The sequence below is a fragment of the Haemaphysalis longicornis genome, unplaced genomic scaffold (assembly GCF_048455015.1).
Source record: "Haemaphysalis longicornis isolate Haplotype H1 unplaced genomic scaffold, Haemaphysalis longicornis Haplotype H1 scaffold_10, whole genome shotgun sequence".
Classification (NCBI taxonomy): domain Eukaryota; kingdom Metazoa; phylum Arthropoda; class Arachnida; order Ixodida; family Ixodidae; genus Haemaphysalis; species Haemaphysalis longicornis.
The window spans coordinates 55068730-55090769 of record NW_027526204.1 but is presented as its reverse complement, the minus strand read 5'-3'; the positions used below and the strand labels follow the sequence as shown (position 1 = coordinate 55090769).

General features: G+C 45.8%; 1 protein-coding gene and 1 long non-coding RNA gene across 2 annotated transcripts in view; one reads left to right on the top strand and one right to left on the bottom strand.

Moving 5' to 3' along the window:
* The window catches only part of LOC144158552 (uncharacterized), a 32553-nt gene that overhangs the window by 4207 nt on the left and 6306 nt on the right, over positions 1 to 22040 (top strand). Inside the window, exons 2-4 of the long non-coding RNA XR_013320120.1 lie at positions 6089 to 6235; positions 6295 to 6354; positions 11162 to 11288. This is a non-coding gene — a long non-coding RNA (uncharacterized LOC144158552). The remainder of the gene's footprint in view (positions 1 to 6088; positions 6236 to 6294; positions 6355 to 11161; positions 11289 to 22040) is intronic.
* On the bottom strand, positions 15025 to 16674 carry LOC144157736 (uncharacterized). Its single transcript, XM_077688512.1, has one exon. It carries the CDS (start codon positions 16414 to 16416, stop codon positions 15298 to 15300), a length of 1119 nt encoding a protein of 372 aa, XP_077544638.1. The 5' UTR covers positions 16417 to 16674; the 3' UTR covers positions 15025 to 15297.

Below are 22040 nucleotides of genomic sequence, written 5' to 3'. Positions count from 1 at the left end.
TGGCACCACCTACATGTTTTTTTTAGACCTATACAGGGGACGGCTACAGTATTCTCAAGACAACTAATCTTGTTGTGAACACTTAATCTGGAAAGGGAAACACTCGGGCTACATTAAACGAAAGCAAATATCTGTGAGCAGCGAAATTATGTGTGGTTTGTTTTGAGACTAATTCGTCACATGTCGCTACCTGAACCACAGCAACTGGAATATGTAAAATGCAATTGGTGTACTAAGACGACACGTGTCCTACCGTTTTCAGCGGTAAACGAAACCCCGGCTTACAGTAACATGGTAAACAGAACCACAAACACGGCAACGGTGTTAAAACTCTTTTCTGTGAGTTGGTTGAAATTCGGTTCGTTGAAGTCAGCGCTTTACAAGATTTCAACAAGGGATAAAGGTACGCAGGTACTCCGGTCCAGTGTATGCCCTTATCTCTTGTTGGCCCTGTCTAGTAACGGCCTGTTTAATAAAAAATTTACTCCATCTTCCCGCGAGGGGACCCATGGGGTAGATGCAACGCATCGGGGGTTGCCGTTGCGTTTTCGTTATGTTAGCGATGTCAGCGTGTGGATTGCTGTTGTTGTGTATCCTATTTACGCAGCATGTTCACCCCCGATGTGTCGCATCTACCCCATGGTTCCCCTCGCGGGAAGATGGTGTAAATTTTTAACCGAGCGCAAGCTGCGCGCTGACGCACAGCTGGCATGGCGACGGGAGCGAGCGCAGCCGAGCGCAAGCTGCGCGCTGACCGCGTTGACGCACAGATGGTGCTGCGGTGAGAGCGGCGGAGTGCGCAGCTGCCGCGGCGAGGAGAATGGGGGAGGGATGCGGACTACGCCGCGACGACGCGAAACAAGGCGAGTTAAAGAGATGCGTTGCATCTAATACGCTGGTCTTGGCAGTAGTTCAGTGGTGGGGCCGCCTATTCCATTCGAATGCTTTTTTGGGATAATACTGCTTTCCTTGCGATGCAACCCAGGCTCATAACACCTGCTATAGTCATTTCAAAACAGTTTTCGAAGCTAATGTGCCACTCAACGTTCATGAAGGTGTCAGTGAAAGGTACGCTGCAATAAAACCAGACTCGTGTCTTGAAAATAATGTGTGATTCAGTATGCGGAACACCTAGGAAGCAATACCGTCCACGACCCTTTCGGTATTTACTTTGATATACAGGGTTATCAAAGTTGAGTCGACAGGTTTCTTTAAAATTAGCCGCTTATTTGTACGTGAAGACCACCTCTGCTGTAAGGTTACGCACCCAGGGGGACACAAATTGAGGTGGGAAATATTGATTTTGGTGCCTTAATAAACTAATTGCATAATAACTTTTTACTGACTGCAGTAAACAAGCATATTTGTATTGAAAAGTTAGGCGCAATAGTGTTTCTAGAAAATTTCATTTGGTAGAATTCTGGCGCATCTGTAATTCGAGATATTGAAGTGCGAAGTTTAATTTCCGTTTGAGTGATTACACATGCAAGGCGGTGGCAGCCGGTGCAAAGCTCCTCCCTTTCGGGACGTAGCTGCTGCGTACGAAGTTTAGTTTGACAACGGGGTGGAGGCATATGCAAAAGCAATAACTGGCACACTTGTATTCCTGGCTTTCGAAATCAAGGAACAGCAGCACGGTGTGATGTGCGCAGTGCACTTTAATGGGTTACAGCTGGGAGCGGGAGATAATTTTACGGCACATTTTCAGCACGGTTTGAGACCGCACTGGGAAATTATCTTCTCAATGTGTTAGCTTCATTGCCGTGGCCTGCTGCTGCAATAGCGCTGCTCGTCAAACGACAATCAAGAAAAGCGTTGCGACCCACTAAGCTGCAATGGCTGCTTCCACCGGGACAAGGTATTCAACAGAAACAAAAGTTGACGTGGCACTTGCAATGGCCAGGACGGATGTAAACACCCTGTTAGCGGCGCGGCTGTACGCGGCTCACCACCCACACCGTCCACTACCGTCTAGGTCAACGTTCATAACAACGTTCCGGCGATTTTGCACAACTGTCTCTGTCCACCGTCAGTGACAGAAGAGAGACACAAATGTCAATGAAGATTTCGAAATTGACGTTCTCACGTGTGTAACGTCGATGCCAGAAATCAGCATCCGACAGATTGCCGATTCAGGACGGAGCTTCGGAGTCGCAAGAGTTCTACAAAAGCATGGGTTTCATCTGTACCATGTCTGCCTTCACCAGGACCTAAGTGAGGCAGACTTCAAAAGGTGGCTGGACTTCTGCAATGGGGCCTCATCAAGATTGACGAAGACAGTGACTTCCTACAACGAGTAATGTGGACAGATGAGGCTTGGATTAATGGCACCGTGAATGTTCACAACGCCCATTATTGGTCACAAAAGAACCCACACTGGCTGCGACAACACAAGCACCAAGTTCGCTGGAATGTGAACGTGTGGTGTGGCATACCAGGAGACAGATTGGACCCTACTTCTTTGAGGGCAACCTGGACAGCACGAAGTACACACAAGAAGTACTTCGTATTGTCGTCGACAACTTTGCCTGCGATCTATCCTTAGATGACTTGCGAAAAGTATGGTTCCAGCATGATGGAGCCCATCGCATTTCTCCACCTCTGCAAAAAGCTGGTTGGACAGCCATTTTCCAGGACAGTGGATTGGGCGCGCAGGAGCGATGTGTTGGCCACCAAGATCCCCTGACCTTTCCCCACTCGACTTTTTTCTTTGGGGCTACGTGAAAGATCAAGTGTTTGCAATGGAGCCAATTGACATTAACGATATGAAGAACAGGATAACATCTGCCATCAGCATCCGACCAGAAGTAGTGCGCAGAGTTACCCAGTCAGTGGGAGAGCGGTTTATGTTTTGCATTTCTGTCGAAGAAAAGCACTTCGAACATTATTTAAAGCACTGATATCTTAATAGGTTTCCATAAAGACGTGGCAGTTGTGCATGAGAACGGCGAGTTTTAAATAGTGCTACATCAATATTAGCTCGCCGCTTGGATGACGCGAATTGTTGCCCGACGAGAACCCCGAAGTAATTTTGGCTCGAGCTGTGATCTGAACTGATTATCGCTGGAACCACTGCTGTAAATACATCGTGTAAATAGTTTAATGTGTATCTGCCTCTTCATTCTTGTACCGATGCCACAGAAAAAAATTCATTAGCATGGGTAATACCTTTGTTTATTTCAACAAAGATTGCAATGTTTAGAATAGAACACTGAATTTATTTTGCCTATCCGAAGTTAGCACAATGCCCCCTCATCTAGATACCATCACGCATGCGCATAGCCCCCACCCCTCCCCCACACCGCTTTCAGCGCTGGCTCTCTTATCTCGGAATCACAGTTGGTACCATCAATACATGCTGATTGGTTCCGTGTTTTGATAGCGGTTCCGAGAACTGCAGCTTGCGATTACGCAAGCGAAGATTGAACGGTGCCAGTTATCACTTTTGCCTCCACCCCGTTGTCAAACTAAACTTCGTACGCAGCAGCTACATCACGAAAGGGAGGAGCTTTCCGCTGGCTGCCACCCCCTTGCATGCGTAATCACGCAAACGGCAATTAAACTTCGCACTTCGATATCTCAAATTACAGATGCACTAGAAGAATTCTACCAAATGAAATTTTCTAGAAACACTATTGTGCCTAACTTTTCAATACAAACATGTCTGTTTACTGCCGTCAGTAAAAAGTTAATTATGCAATTTTAGTTAATTAAGCCACCGACATCAATATTTACCACCTCAATTTATGTCCCCGTGGGTGCATAACCTTACAGCAGAGGTGGTCTTCACGTACAACTAAGCGGCTAATTTTAAAAAAACCTGTCGACTTAACTTGGATCGCCCTGTAGATCAGCAAGGCTGGAAATTTTGTTTGATTTTGATGATTGTTTTACCCTTATCTCCACAAATCATATTTTTATAAAAGAAAGGGAATTACTGTTCTAGGTGACAAACAGAAAGTGCGGGTTCTTACTGTCGAAATTGCTTAGTCAACTTCTTGCCAGTGGTTTCTCTTGTGTCTGGAGTGCACTTACCAATGTAAGCCACTGAGAAGAGGCTCTGTAATACCTGTGTCACACACAAAACCTGAAAAATGACCTTAAATAGGCACTGACACAAAAATTCTGTATCTTTTTTTTTTGTTGCGATAAGTAGCTAGTGACCTACTTATCACTTGTAGAAACCTCATTTGCTTCAGCGTGCGATGGTTGTTTAATTAGAGACATATGCGGCAGTCGCAGTTTCGGTTTCAGCGGGTGCCGCGAAACGATGGATTTTGTGTGAACAAAGCTGACCACGTGACCGTCGGAGGGATATCACAGAGCAGAGCTGCCGTACCACTGTCGAATCCGCATAACCGGCAGTTTCTGCGAATGCCCCCACGTACTGATCTCATGAGCCGCTTAAGTAAAAAGCGACCGTGGACGTGACGCGGGCGGTGCTAGTGCAAATGCTACCGTGGCTAAAGAACGACACGCGACGCTCGAGACAGTGGGTGGCAAGAAGCACGCTGGGAACAGCCGGCTGGTCTGCCTACAGGTCCGCCTACAGATGAGTTCGTCTTAGCACTGCGGCGGATATTCAATTGCCGCTCTCGTAAGCGGTGCAGATGACAATTTTTAATGCAACCCGCCATCGCATCATTAACTCCCTTCTCATATAAGCTGCCATGGTTGAGACTTGGGTACAATTTTGTGCAGCGGTAACAAGCTATCACTCGAGCTATCTGCGCCGGCCTGTGCCACTTCGCGGCCGTGGCCGCTAAGTGGCACAGCACATGTCTCCGGCACGTTTTCACGTCCAATGTAAATAAAAAGTAATAAAAACAGAGTGCCTGGAATCGCTGTAGAACTTTGATCGCGGCCAGCTGCCTGATGAGCCGTCGAAATCACGGCGCCTACGCCGCCAATGATCGGGTCGTTCGTTCTCGAGAGCAGAGGCTCCACCCTCCGATTGGAGCGGCTAGCCGGGCGAGCCGGCGAAAAATGCCGGCAGTGCGGAAGCCGCAAACACAAACTCGTGACGTGTTTGGATGTTGTTTATTTACAAAATATCCACGGGATGTTGATTGCGCGTGGTCCTCTGCTGGCTGCTCGGCTGCGTTTTGGACACTTTAAAATTGATTTTAAATATGTTCTAGGCTGTATTCGCCGCTGATATTTTGCAGATAATATATGTGTGTTCACACTAATTCATCTCCGAAGTTATTTCGCCTTCAAAATTTTGTGTCAGTACCCCTTTAAGGGAGTATTGACTCCAACTTTTGATGCCTGAAAAATGGTATATTTGGCTTCAGTAGCTTGTACTGATTATCACAGAAATTTTTGCAGCGATCTCCAGGTGGAATCATGTGAAAATCGATCTTAATTGTCCCATTGAATTTAAATAAATGATACACTGTAGTTCCTTTATCCTTAGTGGTATGTGTTTCGCGCATGCTGTGCTCACCACCACTGTTATGACATATTCAATCTCTTTTGTTATAATTATATAGGCCTTCATAATGGCAATACACACTATAAAAATGGTTTACATAAAAAGGTAGTGGACCTGTGTTTTAGAAAAAGGGGACGTGTTCGTTTCAGCTCGTTGTCCGTACAACTTTTTAATCTTTTTATAAAAAGCAAGTGGCACTAATGCCTGTGAGAAACTAGTAACAGCGAAACATGTATAGAACATCCAGAGTGGGAGTGTGATAGCTCCTGAAATCGTATCTAGTGCAGAAGGAACTGAAGTGCACTAAAGTAAGATGGGGAAATCAGCTTGTTAGTGCCGTAAATATTTGGAAACTAAAGCGCAAACTTAGACTGGAACAAGAAAGGGAACAAGAAGTACTTGTATTCCCTTTCCTCGTTCTTGTCTAATTTTGTGCTCTTATTTTCAATTATTAAAAATGTGCGAATGGTTCATCAGTTTGTATGACCACGAAGCAACTGGTTAACCAGGAGTCTGCCAAAGGCATAGCTGGTGATCAATGGTCTCTACGTTGTCATCTGCGGGATGTGAAACTGGGGATCGGCTTACAGCCAATCCTTTTATTGTTTCGTGCATGTAAATTTATCTGTGGTTGTGTTTCTTTACTTCCAGAAGGCACAGCACTGACAGAAGCCGTACTGCGTGCAGCATCCTCGACGCGTGACAGCCGTGTTGCACAATGTGGGGGGGGTGCAGCCTCCAACCGGCTTGTATCTTGCAGCCAAAAGACGCAAGCCGCCGTTACTACCAGTGCCAGAGGTACTTCCCCAATTAGATGTCGCTGGCAGTTGGCATTATGGACTGAATTTTCTTTGCAGGTACACAGTGCGCTGTGAAGTTGATCAGTGCAAGCTGCCAAACCGAAAAGACATTTCCAGGTTAGAGTTCATGTTCTTTCTGCTTATGTGAGCATTCTAGCGTAGTGGGAACATGGCTGAAAAAAAAGCAAGTTGTGTTATAGTTTTTCATCCTGTTTTATACTTTGTTCATGGCAGTGTCTGGAAGCTATGAAGGTTTATTCTTTGTGAGAAATATAAATTGTTCCAAGTGTGCCGCTGATATTTTGAGGCTGGGAAACAAAATGTGTTCATAGAGTGCCCAGTGTTCAGGTGAGCAGATGTTGCAACAATTTCAGGGTACTCAATACAGATCCCAAAAGATAATTATACCGAAAAAACGGAAAAATTCAAGCTTCCAAGTCTGCATTTTTGTGTATAGTTTCCAGATTACAAAAAAGCAAGGTTTCAGTTTACTTATTTTTTTTCAAATTTGCATAGTCTAGCCTGCTGAGTAAAAGATGAATGAATGAATTGATCATTTCCATTGAAAGGAAAGTCCACTGGCAGGCGTTGTATGTCTCACCAGAGGGTGGACACCGGAATGCCTGCTCGTGTTGTGGCCTAGGGAATAGAGAAAACAGGCAGGCAGGAAAGGGAGACAAAAGAGTGCGAGAGGATACATATAAACAGGACTATACTCTAAAAATAAACAAACAAACAAAAAATTAGTGCCCTTCTAATCTGTGAAGAAGGATGACCTGCAAAGCTGGAAGCAGTTCACTGAGTGCACGAAACAAAACATGTTTATCGTAATTTGCGATGGAGCATATTTCCTAGCCAATTAGCGGAATGAATTTCTGATGGGTCCAAGCTTTGTTCTTGCCAATAAACATGGAGCTGCCTTTGTCTCTCCCATATCGTAAGCATCCACTGTTTGTGTAAGGCTGCGTTCAGAGTTGCCGCAGCTGTCGTAATAACTTTAAAGAATGATGTCATTTCATGTCTCAGCCAACCCAACTGCGTGACATGGCTTTTTTTACATCCATAGATCACGATATGGGTTTTGCTTCGGCATTCTGAACATGACCTAACACACAAACCCAATCCGCTCTACCACTAAGGACTCCAGACAGGTCCCATTGGGCCGTTTAACATTCGCATTTAAATCTCACACCAGCATAACGGACATGCCATCCATCAGTGCGGCCATAAAACCTATAGCGGTGCGTGCATGCTTGCCTCCCCCCTCCCACTATATTCTCCACTACAGACCTTTGCACGGTTAAACCAGCAAACGCAGTCATGTGCGCGTGCTTAGAAGTGACAGACGCCGTCGAAAATTATCCCTGGAAGCCCTCTGAAGAAGTGATATTGACTCACGCCGGCGTTCCAAGCGGGCAATTTGCTGTTCATTTGGGAGGGATTCGCCGCTACTCCACGAGCTGAACTTGAGGTGGTGACGGCGGCGCCAGTACTTCTGCGTTGTTTTTGCACCCATTCGCGCTTGTGTTCGGGCCAACGCTTCGATTTTAGCTCTTCTTCCTCTAAACAAACAGCATGCATTTGTCCCATAATGATTTAAAACCGGGAAGCCCTAGAGCGCTATTCTCGCGTACAAACATGTCGTCCGTTTTCCTTCCCCCTCGTATGCCCCCTGCGTGTGTAAGATGTCTCTGTAACGCATCAACCCACACCCGAACCACCTGATTGAGAAGGACAGCCGACTAACCGCATTGAGCCATGTAATTTTGACATCAAAATACCAGCACAACTGGCATTTCAACGGTAGTAGCAGGAAGTCTAGGTGTGCGTGCACGCCCTTCTTTTTCTACCAGCAAACTCTGCAAGCATAAACCGGCAACTGGGGATGGCGCGTGCTCAGGCGTGAAAGACACTGGCGAAAATGTCTCTCGGAAGGCCTTCCAAGCTGAAAAATAAATATGGGCTCAAGCCAGCATTCCTACTGGGGAAGTTTCTCTTCTACCGGGAGGGATTCACAGCTACTTGAAGTGAATTTGAGTGTCAGCGGTGACGATAGGTTTTAGTCATTTTAGGGAACAGCCCTTTGGCATACGTTACCTGGGCTTCACGTGAGCGGCGTCTGTTTATGTCTGCGTAACCGAGTGAGCGAACGGAGCAGCGACGAAAAAAAAAAACAGAGAGGAGCATCTAGCGAAGGGTAAAGTGCAGTACGACAAGTGCAGCTACGGCGTCATCTCTTTCACTGCCTTTCCTTCACACGTTTCAGTGTCGCCGCCAAGGAGCGCCCTCCCATGGACACTTTCCCCAGATGCTGTTGCATTCTCCGCTTATCCAAACCACGTGGCATCTGCACGGGAGGTTCAAATACGATATGCAACAACATGCTTGCTGCTCTCTTGTGCGGGGCTAATCCGAACCACGGGACATTTGCGCAGGAGGTTCAAACACGATTTGCAACATTCTGGAAGGTGGCAGCAGCGCGCTGCGAAGTAGCAGCAGAGTAGCACATGCCGCCGTACGTTTGCTGATCACGCCAACACTTCCCTGAGACACAGCAGAAATGCACCGTTACTCAAAAGACGTTACTGGCAGTGAATGTTGCAGTGCAAATATGGTGAATTCAGCATAGAAAACATTGGCCAAAAACAACCAAATCAAGTACAAAAAAACATACACTTGGGGATTCGAACTTGCGAATTGCAAAACAACATATGTAGTGTTCTTGACCACTCGGTCATAAGCCATAGGGGCTAGGAGAGGAAATATAAAGTATATAATGTATAGCCAGTTTACATTTTTCTCTACTTTTGGCATTTCAAGCAGGTTAGATGACTATTTTTTGAATGGCGCTTGTGCAGTTAGTGTTACCTAAATTGCCATATCTGATATTCAGCGACTGCATTGCTTAGAGGGAAAGCGTTCGCAAATGTGTGGTTGTGCTGCTGACTGCTGTGCTAGTTCACCCAGCGCAAAAAGTATTTACGCACCTTCGTTTTATGCTGTACGATAGAAGATTTGGTTCTTTTTAATTATTCAGTACCTATATTAACTTTGCTGACTCTTCTCCCACCGTCAATTTGTCAGATATTTCTACTAGCGAACGAGTGAGCAAAGCTTCGATGTGTGCTTGCATAGGGCGACTTGGAGTTTGAGCTTGATACATTCTACAGACTGACAAACTAAAGGGACATTCTTCCAGGCACAAACATGTCTTGGCTTTGGGCCCTATTCCCGACTGCACAAATTCGCAGGGAATTTGTGATGTTTTTTGCGTAGCACAACATAAGCAATCAGTGGCATGATGCACCTGTAGCTCGGACGACATGCAGTGTATTTTGACGCTTCACTCATCACAACTAAGGTATCAAATATTGCCCATAAATGTATAAAAACCCTTGGCATGTATTATAAAAATTTAGGTGGTAGCTGAGGTCGGCAAGAAAAACATTTCTGCAGGTCAAAATTGGCGTCAACACCACAAGGCGATCAAGTAACGTTGATCCAAAAGCAAGCGAAAGGGGGATGTTGAGCTAAAGAACATCACACAATCTTTTTTACCATATCTTTTTATTTCTTTCAATCTCTTTTAGTAACATAGTTGAGCTCTGTGCTTGGCAACCTTTGCTGCATTATCGCCTTCCCAGCCGCCACTGCCACCACGCTTTAATTTGCTGCCATGTTACAAGTTTACGGCGTGATGACAGAAAAAGACTGTCGTGATCTCCGCTTGCATGACGCATAAGGGCAGTGAAGCGCTATTCCTGATAAACGTGGAACATACCGATGTCACTGATTCAGTCATTTGTCAAGCTTGGCTTCAATCGGCACAGTAATGCATAAAAGTCACTTTATTTTTTTCTTGAGTTTGATCATGTGACCCAGCAGCTTACTAGGAGTAGTGTGGACAAATGCCATGCATTGGGTTCTTTGTCATGGAGAGGCTTGTACTGCCCTCTTATGTTGCTGTTACGCTAAGCAAATAATTTTTGTTTTATTGTCAAACAAAAGCAAACTACGGCACGTTGTTTGTATGCTCCATGATTTGTATGTTCCAATTTTTATGCTCCAGTTTGTATAATTTGTATGCTCCAATGTGTGACGTATACATCTTATTCAACTGTTTACATTACGTCACATCTTTTCAGCCAATCACAGAGAGGGCATGCCCTGCAAGCCATAATGTTGTTGAATGGCAAATACAGGCCTACGTTGTCATGTCCGCTGCATTTCGTCTAGGTTTTCTTTGCCGGCCAAAAATTGTGCACTTCACATAGAGAGAAATAAGGCAAACTTTAGAACTGTTGACAGTAAACGTCAGGAAACGTCAAAATGACGAAAGCACACTCAACCGTTTTGTCAACCAGAAGCACGTGACCAAAATTGAAAGCCAATCCCAAAAGACTTTCGGCAAATTTGGAGTTCCCTGGGAATGTGTGTAGTCCAGAATAGGGCCGTTTGTTTCAACTAAGCAAACAGATTGCGACGGCCCAATGGCGGTCAGCCGATAAATGCCGGGCTGAGTGATTCTGTTGGAGGGTTGGTGAGTCATGCAGTAGTGCAGTCAAACCAAGCCGTCTTGCTTTGACATCACGTAAAACATCACAGAAAATCGGCAAGGAGGATACAGAGAGAAAACAGCATTTTCGAATTGATTTTGCTGTTGAAAAAATTCACGTAAATGCAGCGAGAGTGGTAGAAACACGGCCGACAGAGTCCAGACTACAACTTGCGCTAGTAATCCTGCATTATTTACGAAGCACATCAGTGTCTCTTTAAATTCATGCCTGTGCAATTCTCTACTTACAACTAAGTGTTTGCAGTGAAATTGAGCAGTCAGAAGGAAGCGCGAAGTTTTACTGAAGTCTGTGTGAGCATTGTACATCTGTCATTGCCTTTAGCTGCTCTGACCATTGATTTTTTTCAGTTCGAAATTTGGACAGAGCTGAAGCTTGTGTCTTGGAGCAGTTCTCTGCTTCAGGAGATGGTGCTGACATTGCGGTAGAAGTTGGTCTTCGCACCTGCTGCTGCCGCCCATGTTCTGGCAACACAGGGTAGGTTGGAATGCTTGCAGTGTGATTTGTGGAACAAACACTGTTTTTATAGCTCAGGCTTAAAACAGGCATTCATTTTGCTGACTTTAGATGTGTTGCTACAGGACAAGACAAAGAGAAAACACATTTTATTGAGTGTTTCTTAGGTCAGAGGATATTCATGGCTGCAGGCGTAAACTGGGCAGCAATGTCGGTTGGTCGGGTGACCATCGTGGTTTGCACACTTGTGTCCGGGCTATGCATTGCTACCTCCCACTGCTCATTGGATGTGAATAGTGAAGGTTATTTTCAGGGCAGGCCCATATTATGTGAGATAGATTGGTTGGGGCGCCGCATAGGAGGCAATCAGCGGTGGGTATGCTGATGGCTGAATGTGTGTTAGCCTTCGAAGGTTTGGTAAAGCTATGTTTATTAGGAGGTGCCAAACATGCGCTTGCCTGCTGTTTAGGTTTTTGACCGCCAGAGTGTAGATCTGGCAGGAGAGCCAGTATTGCATGATTTCATTGCAAAACACTAGTCTATCCCTTGCAGATCTGGCTTCGTGGTTTTGGTGTAGACTAGTTCACACCAGGATGGTGAGGCTTGGGCCACTCTTGTGAGGTGCCTCGTTTTTGTTGAAGCCAGAGTCCACACCAGTTCGACAGGGGACAGAGGGAGGTTTCGGTTGAAGATTTTGGGTGCTGTTTTGGTGATTAAGCCGGCTGCGAAATTTTGTATTGCAGTTTTCGAATCTGAGATTACTGGTTGGTTTGGATTGGAGTGAAAATGCTAAGGCCATTGATGCCCCTTCCCTACATGGGGCACCTTGAGTAATTTTGGTGACGGTGTTGGCGACACCGTGGACCCCGAGCCCCCATACTTACGCTGTAACCGACTGTGGCAATGAGTTTTAAGGTGAAGGGGAGAAACCTCAAACGGTGGCCGTCGGAGTCGTGGTCAAGTTCCGGCGGATTTGCTCCCTGTCTGTTTACCAGGCAGGGAGCTCCGGGACCTCTTTGATCATCAGGGTAAAGTCAAAGAAGAAAGTACCCCCATCCCCTGCTTTATACTATGGCGCATGGTATTACCTAAACCCTTTCTTCGAAATGATCGGGCCCCGAAAAGGGCCCGCACCGAAGAAATCTTTAAAGCCCTACCCAACCTCGTTTTCAACAACCCTGACAACTTTCCTCGATTCCTAGTCATGCAGACTGCTGACAAAGCCACCCCAATAACTTCGAAATCTGTGTTCCTGATCGCCAAGGTCATAGTTGGAAAGAACTATGACGCAAAGAAACTTGCATCTGGTGACATGCTTATTGAGGTCAGAACTAAGGAACAATCTGCTAACCATCTAAAACAGACAAGCATAGGTGACTTACAGATCACTAACACCTCACCGAACCCTCAACAGCTGCCAAGGTGTGCTCTCGGAAACTGAACTCATAAATGAAACTGGAGCAGATATTCTTGAGCGCTTGCGTGAGCAAGGAGTGACTCATGTTAGATGTATCACAATAAGGCGCGACGGAAATGAGACCAAAACCAAACATATCATGTTGACTTTTGATCGTAGTACACTCCCTGAATCTGTCAAAGCAGAGTTTCTCCACTGTCAGATAAGGGCGTACATCCCAAACCCGCGACGTTGCTACAAACGTCAAAGGTACGGGCACAGTATCAACAACTGTCGAAGGCAAAACACATATGCAAAATGCTCGTAGCACGACCACCAGACAGATGAGTGTAATGCAACACAATTTCACTGTGTTAACTGTGAAGGACCCCACGCTGCGTACTCCCGTTCTTGCAAAAAATTCAAAAATAAGAAAGAAATCATAAACCTGAAAGTGACCCACAACCTGTCTTAGCGAGAAGCTCGAAAAAGACATTCGATGCTTCCCTCAGGAAGTTACGCTGACGCTGCTCACCGGGGGGCGAGGTGGCGTCAGGTTTCGGTGGCGACCCAGTGCAGCAACGCTGACCTGGTGCCACCCCCGCCCCTCACTGGGCTGGCTTCTGCTGTCCAAAATGTACCACAGCCTGTGGATTCCACTGCGGCTGAGGTGGCAATGAACACCGTAGGTGAAGACGGCTTGCTTTCCCCTCCTGCTGCGCTGTCGCCCTTCGGCACAGTGGGCAGCGAGGTGGGGAGCCTTTCATCCACATCTACGCGCACAACACCACTACAGCCGCCATTGGCCCGTGCGGCAAACACAAGTGGCGCTCTCCGAGGTCCACGGCAAAAGGAGGGAGATCCTGCATATACTCCTTTGCTTTGGATGAAGACATGAATGTAACACCCACGCCAACTCGGTCAGCTGTTCAGCCAAACGAGCAGTGTGGCAACATCGGCTGCAAGAAAAAACCAGCTCCGCGCATAACTGGCCCTAACGCAGGCTTAGTAACATAGATAACACCACCCGTCTGCAACATACAGATACATGCTGCACTCTCTCTTTAAACACTTATGGTAGTACAATGCATTACACAATGGAACTGCAGGGGCTTAATGAAAAACTTGGATGACATATACGAAATTCGTCATAAAAACCAATCAACCATCTTATGTCTTCAGGAAACACTTACAATCACAACACAAACTTTCTGAAGCGCTATTCTGTGTTTTAGAAAGATAGGGACGACTGTTCTCACTCCTCTGGTGGTGTAGCTATAGTTATACAACAGTCTATTCCCTGTCAATTTGTTCCTTTGACCACAACCCTCGAAGTGGTCGCTGTACGTGTAATAATCGCCGACAGGTTAATAACGATAGCTTCAATATATACTCCTCCTGACTTTCGTCTTTCTAGTCCAGAATTTGAATCCCTAATTAACCAGCTACCGGACCCATTTCTATTTGTGGGTGACTTTAATGCTCAGAGTAAACTGTGGGGATCTGAACGCGAAGATGGCCGGGGCTGTTTAATCGAAAGATTCTTACTGTCATCTGGTGCCTGTATTATTCATAAAATGAAACCAACATACTACAGCACAACCCATAACACCTACTCACATATCGATTTACCAATAGGTTCATCCATCCTCTTTCCCTGAATCGAGTGGACTGTGGACTCCAACCCTTATGAAAGTGACCACTTCCCTGTAACTTTTAAGTGTCTAGATACACTCTCTGAGAGTTCCATTTACCATAAAAGGTTTAAACAAACCCGTGCAGACTGGGTGGTTTTTAAGGGGAGACGCTCCTCGAAAACACTTTTTTTGTTATTCAACTTAGAGCTTCAGAAATTGGACCACTGATGTAGTTTTTCCTCCTGATTCCAAATCTGTAATAAGTTTTTACATGAGTGCAATAGTTTGTGAGTTATGTTGCAAGTAATGGTGAAACTTGATAAGTTTTCTGGAAACTTTCGCACATACTATCTGTTCATGCAGAAAGTTGTTCAACAGCTCTTTTTGCTCCCTATTAGCCATAGAGTGCCGATATCTAGCTAGAAATTGTGTTCAAACTTTGAAACTATGAAAAAAATATCTGTGTAGCAAAGTACTTTTTTTTTGCCACTCAGCTACGATTCAATTAATTAATAGATATTTACGGTTGAGAGGTAGTGATGAATCAAGTAGATATCGGCACTCTACGCACTCTCCTCAATGTGTGAGCCAAAGTTCATTATCGTATGACCATTCTAAGTGCCTGAAACACGCCCCGCAAAAAATGCAAATCGGCCAGAATTGCGAAATGAGAAAGACGCGTTTTGAAAGTTTGAAAGTGTGTATTTACAAAAGTGAAAGATGCCGTAGCACGAAACTTGTGCTGAACACAAACACACATGTCCAGAGAGCATATCGGGTGTCTAAAACTCTCCAGCACCATAGGTTTTCCCTTCCCGGCTGGTGCGGCAGGACTCTTCCACCCAGGCCCTCTTGGCTGCACTGCGACGGTGTGCCCTTGCCTCAGCGGTCTGGCGCACATTCATCTTCTGCATGCGCATGCTGTCTCGGCGGTCGCTGAGGGTAACCAGGGCCTCGGAAGGACGTACCCCAAGCTCTTCCAGTACCTTTTCAAAGCTCAAATCGGAGTGTCGGGGTACACGTTGGCATCACCGACCCTGTTGTAGGCCTTGCTGTCTCGATCGCTTAGGAAGATGGTGAACCGCAGGGGCATCTCATAGTCCACAGTCCTCTGCCAAATGCGCACTGCAGCTTCGGCCTCCATGGCATCAGAAGAACAGTCGCAATTCTCACAAATGGGATGATGAAACGCCTGCCATGTTTCCTCGTCGCCTCCCATGTCTCTATGTAAACTGCACGCCAGGCAGAAGGTATTAAGCACTTCATAGTCCAGGCGCAAACCAGTGTCCAAAGACACCACAGTTCCCACATCATTGTGGCTTTTGTGGCCTCTTTTTTGCCATGTGCCGTCAAACATGACTGGCACGTCACTATCACCAGCCACCTCTTTGGTCACGCTGCGTGCCATTTGCATGTTTTCACCGACAGCCTTCACCGCTCCACTGTGAATCTTTTTGCCGATAGCATGGAAGGTCTTATGGTGCATAGGGTTTGGTAATCCAACTACTGCACAAAATCGGGAAAGTTGCTCATGCCCGATGCCGACGGCACGCGCTGCAAGCACCACTTTCAGGTTCACGGCAAAGGCGTCACGCGAACTCCCGCTGTCGTAGCTTCTGCTTGCACCATGGCCGCCATCTGACGTGACCCGCTTCGACGAGTACGCGGATGAAAGGATGCTCTCCGAGCACTCCGCATTCTCACAGTGCAACTCCAGAAATGCAGAAAGGCCTTTCCACTTTTTATTTGGTGCCCGAACTGCGGGTTTCCGCTCGTGACAAACGGGGCATGCCGCGCCTGCTACGACAGCCGTCAGTGCACCCAACTCGCACAACACTACGCTTTCGGCACGATCGGCATTCGGCCTGATGTCGTCTTCGAACAACGCGATCATTTTCTGCGATGCAGTCACAAAATTCACTGCAGCGTTGATCTCGCCGTTGCTGTTGCCATGGTCGACATTGCCGTGGTCGATGTTAGGCCTAGCGGCCGCTGGCCCGTCGGGGACATTTTTGTCGGCGGTGGCCGTCTTGTACGTCCTCCGCCGCTTCCCTCTGAACTTGTTCTTACTTCTGTATTTCCGGTGGTCGGCAATGGTCTTTTTCGGGCTTGCCATCGCACAAAAACAGTGGAAAATAACTCCGGAAAATAGTGAAGCAAACTACGGCAAGAAAACACGGGCGCTGTCAGCCAATGGCGGCCCCGCGTCAGTGGCGTGCGCTTTGAAATGGCAGGAAAAACTTTTTGTTGCTTTTTTTAGATTTTTCGTGAACATACGAGACTTCAGGAACCGGGATCGTGGAGAGTAAGGACAACTCTACACGAGGCAGCGGCCGCAATGTCGCGGACAGCTCTCTTTGCGGCCCCGCACGCTTTTTTTTTCTCCATGCGGCCCCGCGAGCACGTGAACAGCACCAAGTTTCGCAGAAATTTCGTGATGCCGCGCGTCACTGCCGCTCACTCAGACGCGTTTTTCACCGACTTCTGATGCTAATTACGGTGTGATATTTGCAGATGTCAAAATGTAATGTATAAAGTTGATAAAGCAACAAAAAACAGAAAAGGTGAAATTCGAAAAAAAAAACTCGACTTTTCGACCCGCGTCTCCCCTTAAGCAAAGGTCACAGCTCTCCTACACATTCATAAAACACTTACAGATCGATTAAGCTTGTAGAATTGTTGCCGCCCACATTATAGAGGCTGCCAAGAGTTCAATCCCTCAAACCTCCGGTACTCCTCAAAATCCCAGGAGGCCCTGGTGGAATGAGGAGGGTTGAAACGCTCGCAAAGCACAAAACAAGGCCTGGGGTAACCTCCGAAGGTACCCAACGGCACAGAATCTTATTCCGTTCAAGCGTGCCAAGGCAGTTGGAAGGCGTAATCGCCGAGAAGCCAAAACCAACAGCTGGAGAGCTTTTGTGGGTTCTATTAACTCTTACACTGACACAAGCAAGGTGTGGAACTGAGTAAGAAAGTTCAAAGGGCACAGAACAACCTTACCCCTCGTTAGTACCACTGGTAACACATTAGAAGACCAGGCAAACACATTAGCTAAACACTTTGAACTTATATCAAGCTCGTCACATTACACAGACAGATTTATGAGGTACAAAACATCTGCTGAGCGCAAATCAATTAGGGACATCAAGAAATCGTCACAAGGCTCTTACAACTGTCCATTTTCTATCCACGAGCTTAAAGTTGCCTTGGCGACTTGTAAGACATCAGCACCAGGTGCAGACCCAATCACATACACAATGATTCAACACCATGCAGACACCCTCGAAACACTCCTTTATTTGTTTAACAAGATATGGAGTGCAGGACATCTTCCACCGGCTTGGAAAGAGGCAATTGTGGTGCCATTGCTTAAACAAGGGAAAGATGCGTCTTCTCCTTCTAGCTATCGGCCGATAGCACTTACCAGTTGTTTAGGTAAACTGTTTGAGAAGATGGTCAATAGAAGGCTCATGTACTTGTTTAGAATACCGTGGTATTCTAGATAGCTGCCAGGCAGGTTTCCGTTCAGGAAGATCTACAACCGACCAGCTTGTGGCATTTGAATCGTACGTTAAAGATGCATTTGTCCACAGGCAGCACTGTATGTCTATCTTCTTCGACTTGGAGAAGGCGTACGATACTGCGTGGCGCTATGGCATCCTGCGTGACCTCAAAGCTTACCGTGTTTCTGGAAATATGCTCAACACTACGGAAAGCTACCTGTCTGAGCGAGCTTTTCGCGTAAGGGTCGGAGCATCACTTTCTAGAATACGCATTCAAGAAAACGGAGTACCGCAGGCTGGAGTACTGAGTTGTACACTTTTCATTCTCAAAATAAACTCGCTCCAAAAGGCACTGCCACCCGTAATTTTCTACTCAGTGTACGTTGATGATATTCAAATCAGCTAGAAGTCTTGTAATCCCTCAATCTACGAGCGGCAGTTACAACTTAGTGCTAATAAACTTGTAAAGTGGGCCGATGAAAATGGTTTTATGATTATTCCTGAAAAGAGCACATGTGTACTGTTTTCTCGGAAGCGTGGAGTCCGGCCTGACCCTGAAGTTCGTATTAATAATGTAGTGGTTCCCATCAAAAATGAACACAAGTTTCAGAAAGGCTCACATTTATCCCCCACATTAAACAACTCAAAATTAAGTGCACTAAAACTGAACATTATTAAAACACTGTCCAACCAATCATATGGTGCAGATAAGACATGTTTACTCCGTCTTTTCAATAGTTTAGTCCGATCGCGCATAGACTATGGCAGCGTGGTGTATGGTTGTGCTTCCAAAGCAGCTCTAAAAATGCTCGGCACAGTGTTGCATTTAGGGCTTCGCCTTGCGTCCGGGGCTTTCCGGACAAGCCCTATAGAAAGCCTGTACGTTGAAACTAACCAGTATTGCTTAGAGCACCAATGCACATACATGGCACTTTTGTACTGTGTGAGAGTGACGATGAGGAATCATTCGTTCAATGCTATTATTCGAAACACATCATCTGAAAGGTTGTTCTTGAACCATCCGTCACTCTCTCTGCCTTTTTCTCTCCGAGTGAGAGCAGAGGCAGAGGACCTTGGTGTCACCCTGACAGACACCTACAAAACAAACATCACCGAGTTTATTGCACCTTGGAATCTGCTCCCTGTCATCTGTGACATGTCTTTCAAGGAAATTGACAAAAGACACGCACCCAAGGAACTCATTTTGCAACACTTTCTACACTTACAATACAAGTACCCATACACTGCTTTTTATACGTATGCCTCAAAGCCTGCAGTCCATTTATGCGGCACATGGTCCCCACTTTTCCAGTGCAAGAACGCTGAAAAGAAACCCAAGTATATTTACGACAGAGGCACATGCTATTTTAATAACTCTGGAACACATAACAAACGAAAACACAAAAATCCATTATATTCACAGACTCCTTAAGTGTTGTAACAGCATTACGCTAAAACAAAAAAATGTAGAAATGCGATATTGAACAAGGTCATTAAAGAAATAATGTGAGCGTATGCTTCAAAACAGACCATAATAGTGTGCTGGGTGCCTGTGCACTGCGGAATTTCTGGCAATGAGCTCGCTGACCAGAGCGCCGCCGCAGCAGCACTCCGCTGTGAAATCGATGTCCCTCAGCTGTCCCATCTTGACATAAAACCGCTCATTCATAAGACACTTCGAAAACGCTGGCAGCAACACTGGGACACACAGACAGAAAACAAACTCCACACTACAAAACCCCAAATTGGCAGCTACTACACAGAAAAACATCACAGAAAAGCAGAAGTGTACTTGTGCAGACTACGTATATGTCATACATATGCCACTAATTCCCATCTTTTAAATGGAGCCCCACCGCCACGATGCAACAGTTGTGGACATCGTCTGTCAGTAATGCATGCTCTCGTTGAATGTCCGCACTTTCACAGTGCGAGAAAGAAGCATTTCCACGAGCTGTACACTCAAATGATTCCACTTAATCCAGCATTGTTTTTAGGCGACAAACCCGTCATTCCTATAAACGCCTTTTTGCTTACCTTGGAGACATTGGATTTTTAAAAGGCATCTCCTACCACATATGATAACTAAGCCCCTCAGTGGGGTAGCTTTGATTGAACATTCACTCTTTACTCTGACGTCATAATCATCTGGCTCACTCCAGAGTTTGTTTTTATGTAAGGGGCTCTATACACCCCGCAGTAACGTATCACATTTCTATTTTACTTAAAATTTTATACCAGAAACGACACGACCATTGTGTTGACGCTCTTTGGCCTTCATTGCCATTGCGCCGGAAAACAAACAAGTATCATCATCATCATTGCTGCCTCTTCCGCTGTCTCAGGTCTGAGGGCCTCGATAGTTGCAGTATCCAGAGGGGATCCTCCGGCATTTACTGCAGCGATTGCAGATGCCTCAGAATGTCTATATTCAGCTGCATCAACATACATGATGCTGGGCTTGCTTTCAAATTTTGTCTAGAGAGCTGAAGTTCTTTTTTCTTTTTGCTATGCGTGATGTCTGGGATGCACGGTTCATGGAATTGGCCTAATGCTTAGGTTTGTGTGTGTGTCATGCAGTATTGGGGGTTTGCCAGCTTGTTGAAGAGGTTGTTTGATTCCCAAGTTATGCAGGATATGTACTCCCGTGGGGATTTTCGATAATCACCATATTGATTTATCAAGTAACATTTGATAAGTTCTTCGACCTCATTGTAAACTCCTAGTCACTCGAGTGTGGCTGTGGAGGTGCACGGGGGCAGGTGCAGTGGGGATTTATATTCTTTCCTTGTTAACTTATTCACTGTTTAGTTTTGCAGTGCTTGGGTGTAGATGGGTAAAAAATAATTGATTCTGCTGATACCAAATGTTTGTACCAGCCTGATGCCCTCCTCTTTTAAACTTCTGCATCGGTTTGAAATCCACTGAATCAGACCGATTGTTTGGTTGATATGTCTTTCGATTGTCCTGAGCAATTTAGTGTATGCCCTGGTCTGAATTTTGAGGCCTAAGATTTTTAGTGATGAGACCCTTGAGTCATATTTTTGTAGATGTGTAATTTAATGTTAACGAGTGGCTGTTTCCTTCGTTTTGTAAGGATTAGAAAGCTTCCTGACTCATTGGCTAAACATGATAATCTTGCCTTTTCTGCTTCTATTACCACCTGTGAAACCTTTAACAGCGCTTCCTCTATGTACGCATCACTAACGCCTCTCATCCACGGAGTAATATCCTCTGCATACAAACTGAATTTCAGGTCAAAGATTGCATTTAGCTGTTTGGGGATGTTCGGTATTTCTAGTTTAAATAGGAGTGTCGAGAGCACTGCCCCTTGCGGTGTGCCCTTGTCTGATAGTGAAATAGTGGTCAAGGTGATGCTTCCTATGTTAAGTACTGCAGTTTTATTTCTAAGAAAGCTCCTAATGAAGTTGTGTGTGGGTTCTTGGGTTGGTTGATTCTAGCCCTGTCATAATTGCAGCATGGGGGATATGTGAAAAGCCTTGGCCAGATCGAGTGCCATTATTGCTGCCATGTCTAGGCTATCTGAAGAGTTATAATATTGTGCGATAGCTGGAGCTGAATACCTTGCATAGATAGACCTACCCCGAAACCTATCATTTTTTGTTGGAGCTGGTGTGTATCTTGAATGTGCTGTGTGAGTCTTTCTAGGATGATATGTTCCAATAGCCTTCCCAAGCATGAGGTTAAAGAGATTGGTCTTAGATGTTTCAAATTTATAGGAGTACTGACACTAAATTTCTCGCTTTCTGGTTTTTATGCTGTAAAGAATACCTAGTGGTCCAGTAATTACAAAAATCGTACTGGAAGGGGTCAGCTGCAAGCGTAGAAATAATTATAACGCATTTATTCCAATCAGTTTCAAATTCGGTCGTCGTGCGCAAAACGGCCATTCAAATGCAGGACGGAGAATATGACGTCACGGTTTCCGTGGCATCAGGGACGTTTGCCACATCGTCTGCTACAATTGCACATGGTTCGCATTCGCCTGCGCAGTCGACATGTCGTCTGAATCGTCAGATCTCAGATGAGTCACTGCCACCCGACAAACAGAACAACGTATTTTTTTTCACGTCTTTATTTCTGCATTGTACATGTTATAAACCTCGCGACAGAAATGGGGGGGTTTATGCTGGAGGGGGAGGGGGGCCGCTGTCCATGTCTTCGAGGTGGGGTGGTCCCGAGGTCGACTCTGCCAAGAAACGGCCGGGTCCTTTCT